This window comes from Glandiceps talaboti, chromosome 18, assembly GCF_964340395.1.
Source record: "Glandiceps talaboti chromosome 18, keGlaTala1.1, whole genome shotgun sequence".
NCBI lineage: Eukaryota > Metazoa > Hemichordata > Enteropneusta > Spengelidae > Glandiceps > Glandiceps talaboti.
This window is the reverse complement of record NC_135566.1, coordinates 17288934-17312429: the sequence shown is the minus strand read 5'-3', so window position 1 is coordinate 17312429 and position 23496 is coordinate 17288934. Positions and strand designations below refer to the sequence as shown.

Genomic DNA, 23496 nt, shown 5'->3' with positions numbered 1-23496 from the left:
TTACACATTTGGGTTATGGTGGTCACCTGTAAACGAATCTGGAGTTTCGTAATCAGGCATAATCCTATCTGGGTCATTGTGTTCACCCGTAAACACATTTGGGTTGTGGTAGTCACCCGTATCAGCAGCTGATGAATTGACTTCTATATAGTTGGAATCCAGTTCCGGTTCCAGTTTTGGGGGTGCAGATGGTACCAGACTTATTTCGTCTGGTGTTGTAACGTATCGTGCACCACCGGAGCCATTGTGTCCACCCGTAAACACATTTGGTTTGTGGTGTTCTCCCATAAACCCACCTGGATTATGGAATTCACCCGTATCGATAGCTTCCATATAGTCGGGATCCAGTTCCGGTTTTGGGGGTGCAGATGGTGCCGGAGGTACTTCGTCTGTTGTCATAACGCTTTGTACACCACTGGGTCCATATGATGCATGGGAACGTGCTTTGGCGTTCCTTGGCAACCACCAAAACTTGCATACGACAGCAGCGATTACAACAAGTATTATAATTACTATGATGACCACTACCACAGCAATGATCACACCTGATCCATTACTTGACTCTGCAAACACAATTTACATCAGAACAGAATTAATTAGTTTTCAACTTATAATTTCCACTAAAACGGTAATCACGCCACTGCCGACTGGGAAACATATGGAAATAAAATAAACGTCATCAAACGAAATGGAGTATATGATTGCATGAACATATCAATGACGTCATCACTATTTGAATAAAACCATGAATAGAAGGAATAGATAAGATAAGTAAATAATAAATATATAAATAATGAAATAAATATATACGTAGATAACTTAGTAAAACAAAATATAAATATATAAATGAAATAGCAAATGAATAAACGGTAGATGACTTAATAAAAACAAAAACAAGAACAAAACATACAAGAACTAAATAAATAAATAAATAAATAAATAATAAAAAACATGTACACAAATGAAGCCAAACAAATGAATAAAAAAATGATAAATAACTGAATAAACAAATACAAAGGAATCAATCAATCAATAAATTGCGTGTTTCCATTAATTTGTCTGTAGAAAATAAGTAGGTAGTGTTTTTGATTTTTTCAGCTGTTTCGACCTACGGTTAATTAAACGACTTGTTGATATTGTGTTTCTGTGTGGCAACTGTACCTGTAATTAGCATAATACAAATATCAATACAGAAAGCGGCGATCACCCAGAACAAAACAAATGGCACAAAACGATGGATATAGACGTAAATGAAGACATCTAGCCACTTTCACTACATCAGATATTAATCAGATTGGATATATGATATACACCTAATAAAATGTATACGAGATCTGTTCACGATTTGAATTTCTAATGTTTGTTTTTTGCAACTTACCTGACTTTGAAAATTTACCGGTACATGTTTCTCCTTTCCATTCACAACTGATGAAAGCATTACACACACTGAAATATAATGTATAAAAATACCAGTATATGAAAATTATGTACATATAGGCAGGCTGCCATAATATAACGTAAAAGTCCTCGAGTAAAGTATTTCAACTTGAATTTCGGCTTCAAAATGCAGAATAATTCAATGTCTTAACTGATTTGTTCGAAAATTATTTATAATGCTATTAGTACGCTAAAAATGTAACATTTCAAATTCTTTGTAAAGAACCAAGAGTAAAGTAAAAATCTTCAATCACTGTACAGCATCTGGAAAATTAATCTGCTCAAGGTGCAATATTAAATTTCCTCTATCGCATGTGTTTTGGGTATTGTTTACCCCTCCTATATACAACAAAATAATCTATATATTTGTGATCAACTTACCTTGCTGAACTCTTGTCAGCACAGTTTGCTTTGTAACAATTTGACAGTCCTCCATATGCGTCTAGATCGTCTATAATTGGGGATAATGATGGACTTGGAGAGCATGATGCGTAGGCATCACTAGAAATAGTGACACAGAATATAGCATTACGAGATTGTGTTTATAACGACAAATTTGAACAAACATCGTGGTATAAGTGCTCCCATACATACATACATACATACATACATACATACATACATACATACACACATACATACATACATACATACATACACATACATACATACATACATACATACATACATACACACACACATACATACATACATACATACATACATACACACATACACATACATACATAAATACATACATACATACATACAATCAATCAATCAAACAATAACACACACACACACACACACACCATTATGGGGGTCAGCAGAAATGATATCTTCATGGTTGAACAATGAACATTCATGACTCCTAGGTACCTATTCCCTTCAGTGTAAACATCTCTCACGAATATGCATTATTCAACTATGAATATATAATTTCCTGGAGTGGCATTCACCTTTAACGTACCTTGTAAACGTGAAGTCATCATTGCAGTAATCGTATTCTTCTGTCATCGATAGACAAGGACATTCACAAGCATCGCTATCTGTAGCCAAACAACGATCCTGATACATAAATGAACAAAAAGTTAAGGTCGAAGACACCTCAGAAATAAAATCTTGCTGTTCCTTTGTTCATGTAAACTCCAAACTATTCGTAGTAAAAATAAATATCAAAAATCTTGGGTCACCGCACAATTTTTTTTTTTAAATAGAGGTCAAATTGATAACAAAACCTATTTTAGAATTGCATAAAATACGAATTCAGTCACTTACTGAATTATACCACTTGGCATTCCTACCTAGTATATAGTAGTGAGTTTTTGGATAAAATATGTTCTTAAATATTGTTAGGTGGGATCAGTTTTTATAAACGAATTACTTACATAATAGCACGGGCACGGAGACTTGGCACAACCTATTGTCTTATCGATAATACCCAGAAAGGCATTGGTTTCTAAGATGTGCGTCAATTGATACCGCTTACAGCCATCACTGTCATCAAGTTTATCAATGTTTGACAAAGAGGATGTTTGTACCTGATACGAAAGATGATAACAGATCACTTAGTTAGACGATGTATGACTGTAAAAATAGACATGGAAGTATAAAGTTAACAGACTGACACTGGCTGTATTTGGAGTATTATTTTTTCTGATTAGACAAACAACATATTAACTAAAAATTATTAAAATATCAATAATTAGCCATTGGACATGTTGATTAGTGGACAATTTTATCGATAAGTATAGTAACAGGTTGGAATCATGATCATATCAGGGACGCTAATTTATGGGTGCGGACCCCAAACAGTTTGAATGGATACATTTTACCATGTTAAGTGTACAGCTGCACAAATATGTTTGCCCGCAAGTGATTCAAAACTGCTCAGGGAGTACGATATTACGACGAATGAATCATTATATTGCCAAATTTAAGCAATATCAAAAACGTTCAACAGCAAATTCATCTTGAACAAATGTCTATTGAAACTCTGACTAACAATAACGGAATGGATAGCGTTGACTTTTATACCCGCTTTTGGCGTTCGGGAATGAGGCAAGTTTCATGCAAAGACAGAATTAGTGTTGGTAATTGGTCAGACGAAAAACACCAGGATCCCAACTATGTTTATTGACACTTCAGAAGTAGATTGAGTGTTAAATTTGATCATGATCAGACAATGTGCTATTTAAGTCATTTTTGACAAATAAATAAATAAGTCGATATTTTATTAGAGAGTTACGATAATCAACATACACCCACTGTTACTTTTGTATCAGTGATTTTGTTGTGGGTCACGTGATATGAGCAAATTCACAACTGTTCTGTTCACTGGTCACTGTGTATGTTATACAGGCACCATATACGGTGACGTACCGTGTAATAGTGTCGATTTTTGACATGTTGGAAATCGATACACGCTTCCTTTGTTAAGGTACCTTCCGATATGAGATCTCTTGCCACCATCGGTTCCATTTCAGTAATATGTGACTTGGTGACATCTAACTCCCCGAACTGAAGGAATTCTTCATGTACGACCAAATATCCACTATTATCCATTATAAAACAGCTGTAATATGATTATACATTATTTTCAGAATTCTAGCTGATGTTGGGATCATATAATTGCAAAGGATATGAAATTTTATTTGAAACAAATTTAGCATTACTGTAGGAAACATCTTATACGACAATAGACGCTACTCGCTAAACATTAAACAAACAGCATCTATTTTGTTGAAGTAAATGACGACATCTTAATTGCACCTTAGGATTGTTTTTAAAAATTAACTAAGATGATAGGATCCATCTTATCATAAACACCAGACGGCACATGCATTATGAAAACATTAATAAACTTAAAACATACGTTCATACAGTGGTTGTCTCATACGCATGCGTATGCGCATAGACAGACAGATTCGGAGATTCGATATTTAATGTCAACTAAAAAGCCTTATCACTAACGACAACTCGTAATGTGTATTTACAAGGCATTCAGACTTAAAGACTTAAAGAAAACGTTTCCACTTCAAGACGTGCTTTATTTATTCTTGATCGGCAATGGTACCGATAACATAAGTTTAACACACTAAAGTAAAAGTCGATAAGTACAGAGGGTCAACCAAAGGCAGATGGCACATAATTATATTACATGTAACAGTTCAGACCTGGAGTCAAAAAACAGTGAAAATTTAAACACTTCGGATTTACGACAGTGTATATGGACATTTTCATATATGGATGGGGGACAAGCTATAATAAGCAGTTTGAGATTATCTATGGTCGTAGATTTTAAGAATGTCTGATGAGATTTTGACCATGGTAACAATATCCGTTTTACAGAAAAAGTCTTTTAATGAAACAAAGCTGACACCTGGGTTGGCTTGTCTTATATGATCTGATTGTGAGCAATTTAGTATTACATGAGCCTCACTTTGTACCTCGCCACAACTACACATACATACATACATACATACATACATACATACATACATACATACATACATACATACATACATACATACATACAAACAAACAAACAAACAATTGCATTTGTCTGTTTTGATACTATCTATAAAGTACTCCAAAGGTATCTTCCACTCGCGACTTGATGGTAAAGAACGGGTCGTATAAACAATAACATACCTGTATCTATTCTCACTGCATTCTGGGTAACTCCGTAGCATCAAATCATTAAAGTATGTCAGAGTGAAGTCCATACCCATAACTGCTACTACGTCATCAGGGGTTGGGTCTGAAGTGTGGCTATTTAAAGTTAAGCAAAATTATGTAACGCTTAGGAGAGTAATTATTTGAATGCGTATCAACCGTAGTCCTATGTAAACATATTTTTGCAACTTTTGAAATCATAATTCATTTTCCAATGGCTGGTATAAACGAGAAAAGAAAATACATTACAACATATGTACTTCAGAATTGATCATTTAAAGAATGTTCAAGAAGTCAATGATTCTATGATATCCTTCGATGTAACAATATTGTCCAAACTCAAAATGTTTGCCATATTAAATACCAGTACGCTACAATATACTATTGCGTCAACTTAACAACTGGTTTACAGTAGAATATATTACAACGCTGTAAAAATATATTTTTTACGTCTGATGAAAAAAACATCGATTCAAAAAGAAGAATTCTTTCTGGTCAAGACATTTTTTTCTAAAGTGGTGCGACGACGCGATTTCTTTTGTATTCTCAACAAACATGTCACTCAATCTACTATTTATGGTAGTTACTCTTCTTTTTATTTAGTACTTTATAGCAAGTGTGTATGTGTGGCAGATGTCATTTGCTTGTTCATGATTAGCTCTACAGTTATCTTCACTGGAGTAGGGAGGGTTATTTTTGTGTTTCCCACGAATTTGCAGACTGCATGGGTTAGACAAACACGAAAAAAAGAACCACCGCAAGGGATTTTAACTGATGCGCATGAGTAGAACAACTTTGTTTTTGGCCGGAGTTATCCAACTGAAGGATTTGTAGGATTCTAGACTTTAAGATATGTCATGTCCCTCTGCCCTCAACGGTCTTGGTCTGGAAGGGTTACCCAGACTCTCGCAGCTGGAGGCTTTGCCTACGAGACCACCCCAGCGAGAATTGACCGATGTGTGAGGGCAGGGCAAACTTTCCTGACTGGTGGAATTCTTATTACAAATATCAATACTTACGTTTCGACGATAGTTTTACTGAGTGTTATGACATATCCTGCACCACTGGCAGCTTGATATGGTGCTGATAACGTCAAGACACCTTTGTTGCTTTTAGACCTCTGGAACCTGGAAATAAATATATGTGCTCAGAGCGCTGTAGATAGAAATTCTCTAGCGGGCTTGGGCGTGGGTAAGGTTCTAAAAGGATATAGTGTAAGTGTATTAAGTTGTCTAAAGCAAATTTAAACAAACAAGCAGACGAACAAACAAACAAACAAACTGTTGTCGGTGGTCATGTGGTTAAACCACTAAGAAAAGTGGCTTTTCTCTTACCACTGCGGTCGGATGTCGAGTCCTGGTTAATTAAAGTAGCAAACTGTAAGTATGAAGAGTTTCATTTATTTTGACTCTACCGATCTATGTCTGTCTGTCTGTCTGTCTGTCTGTCTGTCTGTCTGTCTGTCTGTCTGTCTGTCTGTCTGTCTGTCTGTCTGTCTGTCTGTCTGTCTGTCTGTCTGTCTGTCTGTCTGTCTGTCTGTCTGTCTATCTATCTATCTATCTATCTATCTATCTATCTATCTATCTATCTATCTATCTATCTATCTATCTATGATATATCTATCACTTACCACGGTCTAACCGTTGGATCATACATGTCATTCATTCTGACTCCTGGGAATTCACGGAAAACTCCATTCGTTGTTCCTATGTAGCGATACAATGTGTAATCTTCATAACCAGTATTATCATTAATCCAAAGTTCATTGACCTTTGCTGTCGCAGTAACCATATCTTTTATGCCACCCTGAAACGATCGTAGTCAACAACAAGCTTAGGAACAGAACAAATTAGAGGAACTCCATTTTGTATGTAACACTTACCTTAGCGTTGTATGTGGACCTTGGAAATCTAATAAAAACAACTTCTGCTGTAACTTTTAATTTGCAACAAATCTCAAACCCATAATCAGTCAAAATACAAATTAAAAATGAAGATCAAGACGTTCTCAAAATTAGACCATTTTAGAATCCGTTATCCGAATTAACTCTATGGGAAAATACAAGATTGTTTATTTCCTTGAAAACAAGACAGTGATATCTAAATTTATTTGTCTACGCATGTATATTTCACAACCAGAAACAATCTTCCATCTGGCAAACTTGGGAGATTTTAAGGAAGTTTGATTCTCAGTAGGGGCCAATTTTCCTGAAAAGTTTCAACTTGGGTTTCCTCACTGTAAACTGATATAAAAACAAGTTACAGGCAGAAGGGGCCAATTACTCTGAGAATCAAAGTTCCTTAAATCTCCCAAAGTTTGCCATATGGAAGATTATTTCTGGTCCTTACATAAGAAATGTACATGTATCAAAATAAATAACCCAGTGTTCGGATAACGGATTCTAAGAATGGCTAAATTTTGATATCGTTTGATCTATATTTATCATTACTCCAAAGTTCATTGACTTGTAAAAGAAAATCAACACCAAAATTCTCAGATTGTAAGTGCTGTCGTTATAAACCGTACTTTGATCAGTAAATCGAGTGATTGAAGGAACTTTCACAATATCTCTGTCCTAATAGAAATGTCGTTATTGAATTTATTTTCAAGTCACATTATGCTGGGGGTTTCAGCGAGATAGAGATTTGTATTGAAAATTAGTGACGGCTGGCGTGGTCCTTAAATATCACGAATGATCTCAAGTAAACGTTAAATATAAATGGCAAGTTCTTACCCTAAAATGATTATAAACAACATTTCCAGTTGCATCGTTCATGTAATCTTCATATTGGCCAATGATGATCTTATTTTCTCTCAATTCAAGGTAATCAACCGGGTTTATGAAAGCATTTGGGGCAAACTTGACAGTGGACTGAGCTGCAAAGTAATGGATCATTCGTCAAAACAATGACAACTAAAACCCCTCCCTATAAACATGTTTTATACTTAGCATTTCATGGCATGTATTAAACTGCTTCACTTTAGTCTTGAATCATAGATTACTCGTTACATACGGACAGTTGTTAAATAGAAACTTTGGAATACTTTGCCACTGGAAATACGTCAAAAGTAAACGTTTATATGCAGTTAAGTTTAGGAAAAACCTGAAGTTCGAAAACATCTTTTCAGGAGAGCTTTCAACAAGTAATGGTACAGCACCTCTGAACGTTACTAAGCATTGGGTGCCGGTGCTTAATAAATGACTTGATTGATCGATCGATTGATTGATTGATTGATTGATTGATTGATTGATTGATTGATTGATTGATTGATTGATTTGGGTTGGGTTTTGTTTGTTTGTTTGTTTGTTTGATTTGTTTGTTTGATTGATTGATTGATTGTGAACTTCGACCACATTTGTAATTTCTTTCCTCCTGCCTTGGGAAATGACCTCTGTATTTTGAAATGTGGAGTTATGCCATGGGAGGGTTAGAACCCGGCTACTATTACCGTGCATGTTTTTCTTTACAAAAAATCCTCTCTGACTTACCTTTCGTTGCATGTCTATTAGCGTGTCTACAGGACGATGGTGGTTTTACGAGATCGATTCTATGGTACAGGAAGTCATTACCTAATACGGTGTCAAAGAAAAAAACAACATTTCAGAATGGCGAGACTCACAATAATATTTTCCCACTTCTAAACATTTATTTTCTCTTGTTCTGTTTTAGTGAAGCCAATATGCTAATCCATGAACTCTTTACATGATATTGAAACTGAAGTAGATTTGCCTTCTTCTCTTATTCAAAATAGTATTGTCGGTCATGATCTGACCTGTCCGACCAGAGGTTTTTTTGAATCTGAACCAAACTGTTGTTTTTGATAAATAGCGCCCTCTATGACTGGATCAACATAAGACAACAACATCACTGATGATACGCATACCGCAAGCTTGTAACTTGTCGAAAATCCACGGTTTACCGTTGAAGATCGGGATATTTCATTGGTCAAATATTTAAAAGTATCTCTCAGACTTCAATCGGTATTTTAATGTATCTAGTAGACTGTTAAAAGTACTATAATAAATTGAAAACAATTGCAAACGTGCTTGCGCGCGCGCACATACACACACACACACACACACACACACACACACACACACACACACACATTTTCCACCTTTTCTCATGTTTTCACTGACCGAACTACATCTTTTAAGGTGTTACGATGAGAATGTAATAGTAGTCCATATTTACATATTTATTTATATGTCATATATAAGACCTCCCTTAGATGGAAGGTAGCAAAAATATCACTACCTGTAGGTTGCTGCGGTTTTAACACAGTCTGGAAATCACCAACTGCATTGACAAGACATACAATATATGGCGATCCATCTACCTGGTAGATTGAACAAAAGGGGGATATTAATTGTGTTTCAGATCTCATGTTGTCTGAGGTCAGATCAAGAAGGAAGGCAGTCTTCCGATGAATAAACAACAGAGAACGTAAAGGAGAAGTAGAGTAGAGGGTGAAAAAACACTAAATGAAGCAATCACGGTAAGCCTTCTGTTTTCATTGATAGTTGATTAGATTTGAATAAGTTTGGAATGTCATGATAACAAGGGGTAATTAACAGTAAATATCTCCTAAGCCCCCCCCCCCCCCAAGCCAACTCTCTTTTTACAGCCATGTTATTTTGTATTGCACTTCAATGGACTTTACCAACCTGTCGCCAGTAGTATGTAGATTCAACTGACGTTTCATATACGCCTTCTGTGACTGAGTTGCCCCTTGGAAGTGATCTTCTGGTGAAGAAAGTTGCTTCTCCCTCGTCTTGCCCACTGCAAAAAGTTGCGATGAAAGCAACGTCAGACAATGTATTGCGATCTAGACAATCGAGACACTCTTTGAATTTGTCAAGGCAAATAGGTTGTAGTTACTTTGATGTTATCACTAGAGGCTGTCTGATAAACATCTACAGGAAAGCCCTAAATGGCTGAACCCATTTCACGTGCAGTAGGTCTTTTCGACAAGATTTTAAACATGAGTAAGTCGTTGTTGTGCTATTTTATCACTAAAAATCATGTTTATGTTGAGAGCAGTAAACAAAACAAGTGTATTAAAGGGAAAAATATGCCTGACAGAACATTTCCTTTAGCAATTATAAGAATGAAGTATTTGGATTAGGCCCTACATTAAATCATGGTACATTGTCATTATTGCATTACTCTGAAGCAGAGCTCTGCTCTAAAGCTTCAACGTCCTTTACCAATCTCGAAAGATTATTTTGATGACTTTTCTAATTAGAGAGCCTTGTGAAAATAATGATCGACATTATCGTACGATAAGTGTTCAGGTATATTTATAAGACTTACTTTGTCGAGTTGAAGAAAATGATGTCACGGAATTTCTCTTCTCGTTCTAGTGATGTAATGTGTACATAGACTGGATCCTCTTCGATGTAGGCAGGAGCTGGTAGGAGTGGATGCATCAAGGTACGACCTAACAAATGAAAAAAGTCATTGAAAATGACATACTCCCCGCTATGATTGGGTTTTAAGGAACTGGCAGTTTATGTTGTCATTTTCTAACCTGGTTAATGTTGTTTGGCCTCATATGGTTGTTTTTGATATCACTACTCTGTTCAAGCATGTCTGAGTTATGGCTTTGGACATGAAAACTATGCCAACAAAATGGCTGCCAGGCAGCAATATCGGATTGTATCACAACGAAAATGGATATGCACATGTATGTCATAGAACACTGTGCTAATACCAACTTTGAATGAGATCTATTCAAGCATGTCTGAGTTATGGCTTTGGACATGGAAAATTCGCAAACAAAATGGCTGCCAGGCAGCCATATTGGATCGTATCACATCAACAATGAATATGCACATGTATGTCATAGAACACTGTCCTAATACCAACTTTGAATGAGATCTGTTCAAGCATGTCTGAGTTATGGCTTTGGACAGGGAAAATTCGCAAACAAAACGGCTGCTAGGCGGCCATATTGAATCGTATCATAAAACAAATTGACGTGCATATGTATGCTATAGCATTTTGCCCCTGTACCAAGTTTGAAAAAAAATCGGTCCAGGCATCTCCAAGAAACGGCTGCGGACGGACGGACGGACGGACGGACGGACACACGGACCCCAATCCATGAGTCCCTGTCCGGACTTTGTCCGGCGGGGACTAAAAATAGGTTCTTGAGAACGCTGTTGAGTATAAACTCAGTGAAACCAATTACTGCAACAGAGTTTGGGATGACTGTGTACAGAAGCTATAACTCTGTCCACTGTGGTGTGTGGTCCTCTGCTAAGGCCTAAAAAGTAATTGTTTGGTTCCGGTTACCCGACCCCACCTAGTTTTTCACTGCCGATCCTAAACTTTTTTTTGTTTTACATATTCGAGAAAAACATAAACATTGTGTGAAGTCTCGCAGAAATTGTGGACGCGGAAACTGGCATCAACTTCAAAGGACAATATAAAACTCTTCTTCCAATCTGTAATGACTGCACATGTGATGGGAAAAGCCAATAACACAGAGACCATTTCGAAAACACATAACAACCTGACCTAAACACTCACAACTGAAAAACTGAATGAAACAAAAAATCTCCCTACCCCCACCTATTCTAAATTTGAGCGTAATCGGAACCACACAATTTTTTTATAAGGCTTAATCACAGTTAGGGTGACCCATATGTTTCTCATTACCCGACCGGCCCAAATTTTTAGCTCCGGCATCAAAATTAAAAAAAAAAAAATATTTTTATTGGTCATGCGCCCATAATGTTTTGCGGAGCAGCTCCCCCTCTGACAAGAATAAGCAAGTATCTGGACTGTCGACGTCATTTACAGTCATGACGGCGACAACGACACTTGCTCACGAACAGAGCATTTCTTTCATGACAGAAGTTATTCAGGCAGAGAAACATGAAGAAAATGGTTTTTATCTTTTCCTTTTTTTTAATTCGAGCGACCGATCCCTAGTTGCCATGGAAAAGTGATGAGAAACATCAAAAAGTAGGGTTACTCTAAGTCACTACTGTAAATGAAACTGTACGCCTTTAGTACGCACAGCGTAGATCTGCAATCGACGTACTAAAAAAAGCTAGACATCAAGTGGTCTTTGAAAAGGGAAAAGGCAGGTTTGTCATAGAAAATGATCGACCACATCCATCCCAAGTGGTTCAGATGAGAAGTATTCAGAAATAAGTTTCCTTTTTGGATATCGTGCCAACATGCAATTTCCAAACCAAGGTCATTGCCTGACACCAGTACTTGACTAAGGGGGGGATGACACCATACTCTCCCAGAACGACCAGTAGAGGGCAGGTTAAAACTTATGGTGATGTGCATGAACTTGAAAAATCAGACATTGACATACGGATGACATTTGAATGCGAAAAGTAGTATAAATCAATAGTCAAACATCTTATCAACCAATCAATACAAGTTTTACGTTACCTTCGGCCTTCGTATTCGCTTCAAACAGGAATGCATACGACTTCTCACCCTCTCTGAAGTACGTGATATCGGCAAAGAGATCATCTAGAGTGAAGTCGGTACCAACTACTCCTTTTAATTCACCTTGGTATTTGACTGGTAGAGCTGCCGTTGTCATTAGACCTAAATGTACGAATATTTAATAGACAGATTTACACCAGATCTAAAGTTGTGCAAATATCAAATGAATCACGTCATAAAAACTAACATTGTTTGTGTATACATGTGCTGTTTAAAAGCTACCAAACTATTTGAAAAGTTGGTACTTTGACAACTATGCTAACGATTGGAGAGTTCTGCCTCTGAAAATCAAATCATTGACCAGTAATTGTATACCAAACTAAAAGACTCGTCGTTGTGGGCGCACCTTCTCACAATATACATCGTTTCCTTACACTCACTTGCGAACGAGCTTTACTTGTGGTTGTTGCATGTGATACGCTTACTTCGAGATAGTCTGTGCTATACTGACCGTTTGGTTTGTCGGCGTCAATATTCCAAATGCTAACACAGTCATGTATATGTAAACGTCGATATAGAGTCTACTGCTGAAAATTCACGGTTCGGTCTGATTGTATTCAGTATGACTTTTAATATTGACGATTTTGCCATTCTGTTTAAATTTGTGTATTTTTATAATCTACGATTTGCTAAACCTTTAAATATAGCTAAAATGATGTAGGCTTGGTGTTTCACTCGTGTGGCATGATATTTAATAACAACCTCAGACACCTTCTAATGCATATTATAAGAACAATTACATAGGTGTCGTGCACAGTGGGGATTTAGAAGTAGTTGAAATGTTGATTATCAGTTAGAAAATAAACAATTGCAGTCATTAAAATCATCAAGTCCATGTTTTCATTAGAAGCCTGTTTTTACTGCACTGTGAAAGAATATCAATGCTTATCACTAGTGTCCAATATGCATATGATTGGGCTAAAGGATCCTGCTGTGTTTATTGTGTCTCTGTTATCGTTAGTCTAGAGTTGAAATATGTCTAGCTCTGTGTCAAACGTAATGTCCTCCGAGTGAAACACCAAGCCTACATCTTTTTGGCTATAAGGTAAATTGTCTTCCGCATTACCTAATCCAAAGGCATCTTGATAAGGAACAGAAAATATTGGTTCTTCTCTCAGATTTTCAGTAACAGCGAAGAAGTCATAATATCTGGCCATGGTACTGCGTAATTTTGTGTAGTCGGTAACTTGGGTGTATTCTCCTTTCTGAGAAGAGAAGGGATACGATATGTCAGGCTACATGGCTGTGCTCTTTGAGACGATTCTTAGAAATGAAGGAAGTAATAACGGCCATGGAAAATACGAGTGACCTAAGGGGCCTTGTCATTACAAGTCGCTAGACAAGTTGTGACAACCCTTAGGTCTCAAGTATTTTCCAGCTGAATAAAGATTATATTGGGGAATAATGTAATTGTACCTCCTAAAACATGATTCATGCAAAATCAGGGAAAGTAATGATGATTTGCGAACGTTTCGAATGATATTTCGAGCACCACAAAACCAGTGACGTAGACACGGGTTGTCGTGACGTAGAACGATCAGGGTATGTCCATACATTCTGTTCAAAGACAATATCTTGGCTTATGCATGGTATAAAGACTATGGATACATCTATGAGATGAGAGATGAGGTAGATTACACCACGACATCCTCTATATCAACTGAGCAGTGTAAAGACGACAATCTTTTTCTAATGCATCTGATATATTTTGAGACTATGTTGATGACACTAAGTCACGTGCTTACATTAAACACACACACACACATACATACATACATACATACATACATACATACATACACACACACACATATACATACATACATACATACATACATACATACATACATACATACATACCTTTATTTCACCTATATCTGTATCAGCAGCAGGAAGTCCATGTGCGACAAAGTTTTGCTCTGCAAGGTCTTGCAAGAAACTCAAGTCTTCATCTACGAAAAATATACGGTACTCATGTTTTATTACCATTCATTTAAACGTTATACACATTACCAAATTCCTGAGTCAATCAAAGAAAATAAATACATTTATTTTATAAAATTTAAGCATTTGGTTGGGTTACTATCTGACCATTCACAACAATTCCTAAGCCATGATTTACTCACCGTTTCGGTTTTCAAAACAGACTCAATGTGGACTAGTTCACGATTGTCCACGTTTACCCTGCCATTGCTCTCTTGTACTTGTCACGGAAAACATTTATATCAAATATTACGTGACACTAAAGCTTTGTTGTCGCATTAATTTCGCTGCCTTGGCATAGAGAGTTGTGATTACACTGTTCGTCTGTCACAACACAACACTGCCAAAGTTTTCAGCATTAAAAAAACAAAGGACGCGACATTGTTACAAAATTGCCAGTGGTATATCATTTTTACATTTAGCCAAAACATCAATCATCACAATTTTCTGTCCACACAGTATTACTCATCGAAATAACATGACTCTGTCAAAAAACTGAGACATTGGCTGTAAACGTAGAGAGAGAGAGAGAGAGAGAGAGAGAGAGAGAGAGAGAGAGAGAGAGAGAGAGAGAGAGAGAGAGAGAGAGAGAGAGAGAGACAGAGACAGAGACAGAGACAGAGAGAGACAGAGAGAGACAGAGAGAGACAGAGACAGAGAGAAACATAACCGTAGTTTAGCATATTTAAAAACTGCAACAATTCTAAGACATTCTTACCTGTTCCCAAACCGATTGTAAGAATGACAGCTTTATTTCCCATTTCTTCGTTGTTTCGTCGTACTATTTTCATTATATCGTCTTTATCATCATTTGGCAAACCATCAGTTACAAATAAAATGACTTGATCTAGGAAAAGAAAAAGAAAAACACTTGAACTTTTTAACTGTTTTATATTAGATATGATGATTTAATCATACATCCTGAGCAGTATTGAATCACCTGTGGACAAACATATTTGTGTAGCTGTACACATAACATGATAGATTCAAATTGACTTTGTCGGTCAGTTTGGCCAATGTTGTCATGATTTCAACCTGTTGCTGCATTAATTACGTATACATAGATATCTAATTGACGTATATAATGTCTAATTAGTGTTGTTATTCAGTGAATCAGTAAATATATAGTTGATTGTCTGAATGAAAAAATAAAAGATACTCTAGTTAAAGTCAGCACACCTATTCTCATTTGTTCTCCAATTCAGAATTGGTTTGACTAAGAAATATTGGGTATGAGCTATCTTGGGTTATGCAATAAGTTTGAGTTAAAATTATTTATAATTAAAGAAATTGAAGAATTCACAATGGAAGTGTGTATTACCTCTTTCGATGCCATCCATTACGGTAGAAGCCGCTTTCAATAAATCAAACGCCTTTTGGAATGCAATGCCATAATTAGTCCCACCTGTAACAATTGAAAGAGGGTTATTTCAGACAGCATGAAGAAAATATAATACATGAGATGTATAATAATACTGATGTTATTTGGAGATTTTAGGCCCATTTTCAAATGACAAGGAATAGTTGAAGTCACTTTGAACAATTATGCTAATATGTAAGTTTTAAAATGAAATATATTACAAACTTTGTGTACAGTAAAAACTCAAATTTATCTCTTAAAAAGTAGATAAGTTTTTAATTTTGGGATCAATTAGGGCAGGATGTATGGTTGGCCACTAAGCTTCAAGCTCGGTAAAGGTTGGGTCAGAGTAGGATTGGATTAGTCTTTTAATTTGCAGGGTTGAGCAAAGACTGGGTTTGGTTTGGATTGGGATAGAGTGGAGTTCGAGGTAAGGTTCAGTGAGTTTGAGTGTTTGGTTAGGGATCAGATTGGGGTAGGCTTGGGTTCGAGATGAAGTTATTATTGGGTTAGTGTTTGGTTAGGGTAAGAGTTAGGATTGGGCTAGGGAAGGTTCGAGATGAGGTTATTATTGGGTTAGGAATCAGTTTGGGGTATGGTTGGGTTCGAGATGAGGTTATTATTGGGTTAGTGTTTGGTTAGGGATCAGATTGGGATAGGCTTGGGTTAGAGTTAAAGCTATTATTGGGTTAGTGTTTGGTTAGGGATCGGAATGGGTTAAGGTTAGGATTGGACTAGGGAGGGTTCGAGTTAAGACTATGGAGTTAGTGCTTGGTTAGGGGTCGGATTGGGTTAGTATTGGGTTAAGGAGGGGTTCGAGTTTAGTTTATTATTGAGTTAGTGTTTGGCCAGGGATCAGATTGGATTAGATTAACTACAATGTATAGTCCTACTCTGTGACAATCTCGGTTGAAAAAAAGTAAGTCAATTTGTGTACAGTAAGGAGAGGTATAATTGGTAGCTCTTTTTGGAGGATAGACGAGCCCTAAAAAGGAGTGTTTATGGATTGGGTAGTTGTGTGATTGTCTCAACGTACGGGGTGGTGGCGACGAGAACTGTCACACACAGTGGTGGATTCGAGGACGAGAGTAATATTTGGACAAACGGTAGTTAGGGTTCAATTTGGGTCAGGGTTAGGTTAGGGTTCGGTTAGAGGATCAAGTGTATGAAAAGAAGTATTTATACATAATAGCCTATCTTACCGTCTGGTCTCAGTTGTGCAATAAAATCTCCAAGTAGTTTAATGTTAGTAAGAGATGCCATTGCTAGTTCTTCACCAAAACAATTCAGGTAGGCATCATCATTTGAATTACCATGGAGTGTGTCCACATCATCGGAGAATGTCACTACACCAACCTACGAAATACCATCGGTAAAAATAAACAATTACTATATTATCAAGCTATTTATCGAGAGGCAATAAGCACTTGAGAGTCATGGATATTCAGTGTGCAACCATTGAATAAGGATGTCTGCTAAGTTTCATTATGCAACGTTGGATCAGTGTGAGAACAGTACAGATGAAATAGAGTTTCTATTGGCAATAGCACAAATTTACGTGATGTGAATCTTGAAATGACACTCCAGAACTTATTACATTTATGAAAATGTCTTTGTTTCAGATAGGAACAACCGGGACAGTTGTTATGCAGGTGAAGTTAATATTGCCCATGCATGGACAGAACAGAAGAAAGAAGTACCGCGTCCAATATTACGATTGATTTCTGCCAAAATGCTGTAACATTCCAACTTTCATGCTGTGTATGCTTTCGGATTGAGAGATTATCAACCTCCTCACGTTTTTGTTGTTGTTGTTGTTGTTGTTGTTGTTGTTGTTGTTGTTGTTGTTGTTGGTAGTGGTGTTGGTGGTGTTTACACAACTTTCTCTATATGATATGACCCCCCCCCCGTCCTAGCCGACTATTAATTAGTGAAACTAGTAGTACTGACCTTGTCATTTGGATTCAGTGTTTTCAACACTGTTGTAACAGCATCTATAGCTATCTGCATCAATGTTTTACCGTGACTTCCGTGTCTGTCACGCATGGACGCACTCTTGTCGATCACTACAACTAAGTTCTTGGCTTCAGGCGTTGATCCTTCCACGTAAAAGGGTCTGTGCAAAAACGTTCGTATCACAAACTTAAAGTTTTGTCTTGGCAGACTGTTAATATTCATTAATGCCTGATCTTTGAACATAATTGTTATTTTAAAATTGCTTTTCATAATATTAAGTGTTGGTAGGAAAACTACAGTCACTATATTCGAATTCATTGAAAATGGTGATGTTTTAAACTCCTATTTAGGTGCTAATGTTTTGGTTCGTTAGTTGTGTGTGTGTGTGTGTGTGTCTGTCTGTCTGTCTGTCTGTCTGTCTGTCTGTCTGCATGCATGCATGCATGTTTGTATGTATGTATGTATGTATGTATGTATGTATGTATGTATGTATGTATGTATGTATGTATGTATGTATGTATGTCTGCCAATCTGCCTTTCTGTCAGTCTGTCCGTTTGTCTTGCTGTCTATCTTTGCGGTCTGTCTATCTTTGCCATTTTCATTCTACGTACTTTCATTGAATATCTGGCTTATAATTGCAATCAAAATATTTGGACTGTTTGATGTTGATCAGTCATTCGTACAAGCGTCTTCCAATTCTCTTTCATTTGTGGTATGATTCCCTACCTGTATCTATTATCATATCCAGTGCAACTGTCGATTTTATTGGCAGGATATATAGTGAATATTCCGTCTTCACTGCCAAAGAATTGCCATTTCATGCTTGGTATTTTCCCGTAGTTTTGTTTCATGACATCGATGACTTCATTGGATAATTGTCTGCCATTGGGAGTTACGTTGTCTGAAATCCTGGTACATGCTGTCGATATATCTAACTGTACATTAAAATAAAAATACAACTTGAAGGTTTTAAAGTAACTTTGATAATATGGCTTGTTCTAAAAAGCCAAAAAGATTAATACGTCAACAAAGCTACTCACATCTCAAGAACGAAGTAAAACGTCGAAAATAAAAAATTAAAAAAATTAAAAAAACCACCCAGGTCTCTTTTTTAAAAGAAGTGGAACACAAATCCGTAAAAGTAAACTTTGTCGCGGGTTATAAAACTTCTTAATGATGAGTTCATGATAGTTACACTTCCCCATTGAGGAAATCAGACTGGGGTTTATAAGGGAGCCTTCAGTATTTACAAGGGGAGGGGGGGAATCGGGGGCGTGGGTCACATTTTACAAACCTGTTCTTGGGAGGGTCATATTTTGCATTACAATGTTTTTTGTTTGTTTTTTGTTGTTGTTTTTTTGTTGTTGTTGTTGTTTTTTTTTGTTTTTTTGTTGTTTTTTTTTTGGGGGGGGGGGGGGGTCACATTTTACAATCCGGAGTTTTGTGACCAAATTGAAGATTCAATTATTGTCAATTTGTTTTGTGTGTTTTGAGATGTAAAGTGAGATGGGCACTCAACATTTATTTTTAAAGGTACATTACATGCCAAAATACAAAAAAAAATATGGATTGTAAGAAAATTGTTTTATAAAAACATTTTGTTGAGTGTACCATCTCACCTTATCACTCACACTGTCCTTGAATGTTGTTGTTAAAATATGGTGGTGATGATGATATCGATGATGATGATGATGTTGATTTAGTTTTGAATGTCATAGAGAACACGGACAGTGATACATGTACTGACTCAAGTAGTAACAGTGAGTCAGATTAGAGTGACACTGATAATGGCAATACTGAAGGTGAAGGTGATGATGATGATGATGATGATGATGATGATGATGATGATGATGATGATGATGATGATGATGATATCAGAGAATTTTTACAAGTAACCAGATCAGACAGGGTATGTACAACATGGAAAGAACGTTTTAGATACTAACTAGATTGTGTATGATTATACGAGAAATGTAACTAGCCAGTCTTTTACTGTTTGTCACTTTTTTAGGTACAAATATTGCAAAATGATTTAATTTGTATGTATACATACATATAATGGGAATATTGATTAACATTCAGTATATGCAATTGTCATGGGGAGGGTCATGTTTTTACAAAATGGGACAAAGGGGGGTGTTACTTTTTACAAATGGAGAATGGGGGGGGGGGTTGTTTTATTTAACAGACCATGTGTGATTTCCTCCGATATCGAAAAGTCGTCTTCTTAGTACACTATCAAACAGACTTATACAAATAATATTGGGTGTCTCTGATGTAAGGTTCACACCATGTTCGTATCAATTTGTTTATGTCTGTGAAAGTTACTCATACGCAATATGTTTAACGTTCACAGACATAAACAAACTGACAAAAGCGTTCCAGGCATCTACATCAGGGGCACCCGCTATTGTTTTTGTATCAACGTACAGATTTGATAGTGTGATAAGGGGAGAGAGAGAGAGAGAGAGAGAGAGAGAGAGAGAGAGAGAGAGAGAGAGAGAGACAGACAGACAGACAGACAGACAGACAGAGAGAGAGAGGTGTAAATCAGTGCATGACATAGAAATACAACACACAGTCACAACTAAACACGCACACTATAATGCTCACGGTATTATATAAACCATTTAATCATTGGGGCTTTACTAAATAACGAGAACCATTTATGTTTTCATTTACCTCTTTGCCCGCGAATCTGCTGTTAACTTCTAAACCGGAAGTGATGGCACAACATTCTTCAAATTCACCTTGTGTCTGTTCATATGAGGCTTCAATCGCCTCCTTCAGGTCTTTCAACGCTTCAACGCGCGATGAGAACTTTTGTATCAACGAATTCCGGAGCTGGCGAACAATAGAGATTTAGATACAAATCATTGTTTTTGAACAGGGAGTTCCTCACAGTATGCACGATTTTTGTTTTGTTAATAAGGTTTTTTCCCGGGCACAAATGTACATATTCGAAACATCGTCAATGTCCATCTATACTATATTGTCTGTCTGTCTGTCTGTCTGTCTGTCTGTCTGTCTGTCTGTCTGTCTGTCTGTCTCTTTATCTCCCTCCATCTGTGTCCCTCTCTGTTCAAACCAATATATCAGTGTATGTTATAAGTCTGTCTTGCAAATTGATTCACAAGCTAGGAATATGGCCGATTTCTGTGAATATCACATTTCTGTTAAACGCAATGGCATATTTATTTAGACTGTAAGATATGTCATGTCACACTGCCCTCACCGGCCTGCTCTGAAAGGGTTTTGACATGTGTGAGGGCGCCCCATCACTGCGTACTTTACAGACCAAATTATTTTTGTTCTTCAAAATTCAAAATACCCACATAAACATGAGCAACTTCATATGTATACCTACATAAACACAACAATATGCCTCATCAATATATATCTGTACTTGCTATGTGAACATCCGCCATTCAAAACGCCAAACTCCGGGAAACAAAAAAAAAACGATTAACACAGACATCCGTCAAATTTATCACTGTTATTATACACAATACTACCTAAGGAAGATACAAGTATCTGTGTTGCACCACTTACCGTGTCTATTAGATCACTGCCCTCTTGCGTCAAGTGAGTGAACTCCAGGGTATCGAAGTGATCCTTCAAGACAAAAGTGGGTACATGTATGAAGTTACACAGTATTTATGATTAACAAATAAAATACAACAGTCCACCTTTTTCATGTTATATTTCAAAACGAAGTCAAATGGACACAGGTAGATATTTAGTACAGACAAACAATAGTGCACGCACATAGTGCACGTCCAAATGAATTGTTGGTATAGTGGAAAGCGCAAACGTCGGAATATTGGGTGGGGAGTGGATTGGCAAGTTGAAACCCAGTGGGAGGGAGGGAGGACAGATTCCTTCACCCTCGTGAAAAGTGGGAGAACAGTTACGATGTAAATACCGTCCCAATTTTGGGGGTGGTCTGAAACAGCACATACAATCATAAATATGTCCGTTGACTGTACCTGACGACAAACTTACCTGCATTTGTTGAATACCAAGTCCATTATTGGCTAGATTTATAAGTTCCTCTTTGAATTTCTCGGCATCAAGAAGACTGGTCGTGGCGATCCTCGCCAGACACAGGAGTAGACCTAGTATTACTGTCTGTGTTGTTTCCATGGCAGTGGTAGTGCGTACAGTTGAGATTCCAGGTCTACTGATCTGTCATGCGCACTTTAGACAATCTGGAGGGCATGGAAGAAAGACAATTAGGCAACGACATTGACGGGAGTAAAAAAGTTATACATGATGTAGGTAGATAACTATTTCAAAGAAAACAGAGTAGTGATAGCGTTTGTTTGTCAATTTGAAAGAATAACTTGTGGAGTTTCAAAGGTTTTCTGTGTTTCGTTGACGATAGTTAGATTTGTTATGCGTGTAAGTACAACTGTATATAGCTATATTATCAGAAATATGGGCATACATTTTACATACATACACACACATACGTACATATACATACATACATACATACATACATACATACATACATACATACATACACACACATACATACATACATACATACATACATACATACATACATGCGCGCGCGCACACACCCACATACATACATACATACATACATACATACATACATTCAATGTACATACATACATACATACATACACACACACATACATACATACATACATACATACATACATACATACATACACATGTGATTATCACCAGACACTAGTAAAGATGTTACGTAACTGCAAAATTTATTTTTAATGCCTCAAGATGCACTAAGGAAGGAAGTCGTCTCACACAGTGTGACGACTTGTCTGATATCGAATCTGTTTTCTTTTGTAATCAACACTTCTACATTGTATTGGTCATCTTGCTACGTGCAGTATTACATATAAGTTACGTAAAGGGTGTAATATTTAATATGTTAATAAATTTACTTCTTTAGTTAGGTACCCTGAAGCACAGACAAGTAAGAAACTGTGCCCAAAGAAAGGGATCCTTGTCGTTGGTATCCCCACAGACAAATAAGAAACTTGTTGGTAGTATCCCGAAATAGACAAAACGTAGCCACTATATCTCATTACTTCAAGTGAACTAACTTAGTCTTGTGTTATCCCCGGCGTCGAATCTCAAGATCATTCTTTGGTTCATGATTTCTCATTGACCAAGACGGGTTAAATAAATTATTCGATGCCATGGGTAGCTAGATCTAGACTAGAACATTCTTGACATGTTTTTTTCAATTCATAGATTATTACTGTAAAAGAAAATGCAGCTTGGTTGTTTCTAATATTATTACTGATGGATGATATGCAATAGTAATCATGGTGGTTAGCCACTGTCGTTATCAAAAAGACTGTGAGTCGCCTTTGTAAGTCTATGACATTCCCTGCACATAATGTTCACTGAACAACATCAATCATGATTTCAATCTGTGTTTACAAATACCCTTTCGACCGTACTGGTTTACTAACTTTCACTTCTACACGAAAGAAAACTCATAAACCATTCAGTAAGACAAAAGTCGTAATTCGTTGGGCCATGACCCCGGTGAAAATATGCAACAATGCGGCTGATGACAGCTTTGTCTGGCTATT

At 36.8% G+C, this 23496-nt stretch overlaps 1 protein-coding gene across 1 annotated transcript; it reads right to left on the bottom strand.

The window, feature by feature from the left end:
- LOC144449764 (VWFA and cache domain-containing protein 1-like) lies at window positions 1-22042 on the bottom strand. The gene is made up of 25 exons (XM_078140341.1): window positions 21902-22042; window positions 21449-21511; window positions 20579-20740; window positions 18623-18831; window positions 17890-18055; window positions 17142-17295; window positions 15901-15984; window positions 15298-15426; window positions 14457-14548; window positions 13663-13801; window positions 12537-12698; window positions 10434-10560; window positions 9785-9899; window positions 9375-9456; window positions 8606-8686; window positions 7850-7992; window positions 6746-6921; window positions 6135-6242; window positions 5092-5211; window positions 3820-4012; window positions 2826-2978; window positions 2408-2505; window positions 1819-1938; window positions 1379-1446; window positions 1-563 (listed from the first exon to the last, which is right to left on the bottom strand). The coding sequence occupies exons 1-25, from the start codon at window positions 22040-22042 to the stop codon at window positions 1-3; spliced, it is 3648 nt and encodes a 1215-aa protein (XP_077996467.1).
- Window positions 22043-23496: the final 1454 nt, after the last annotated feature.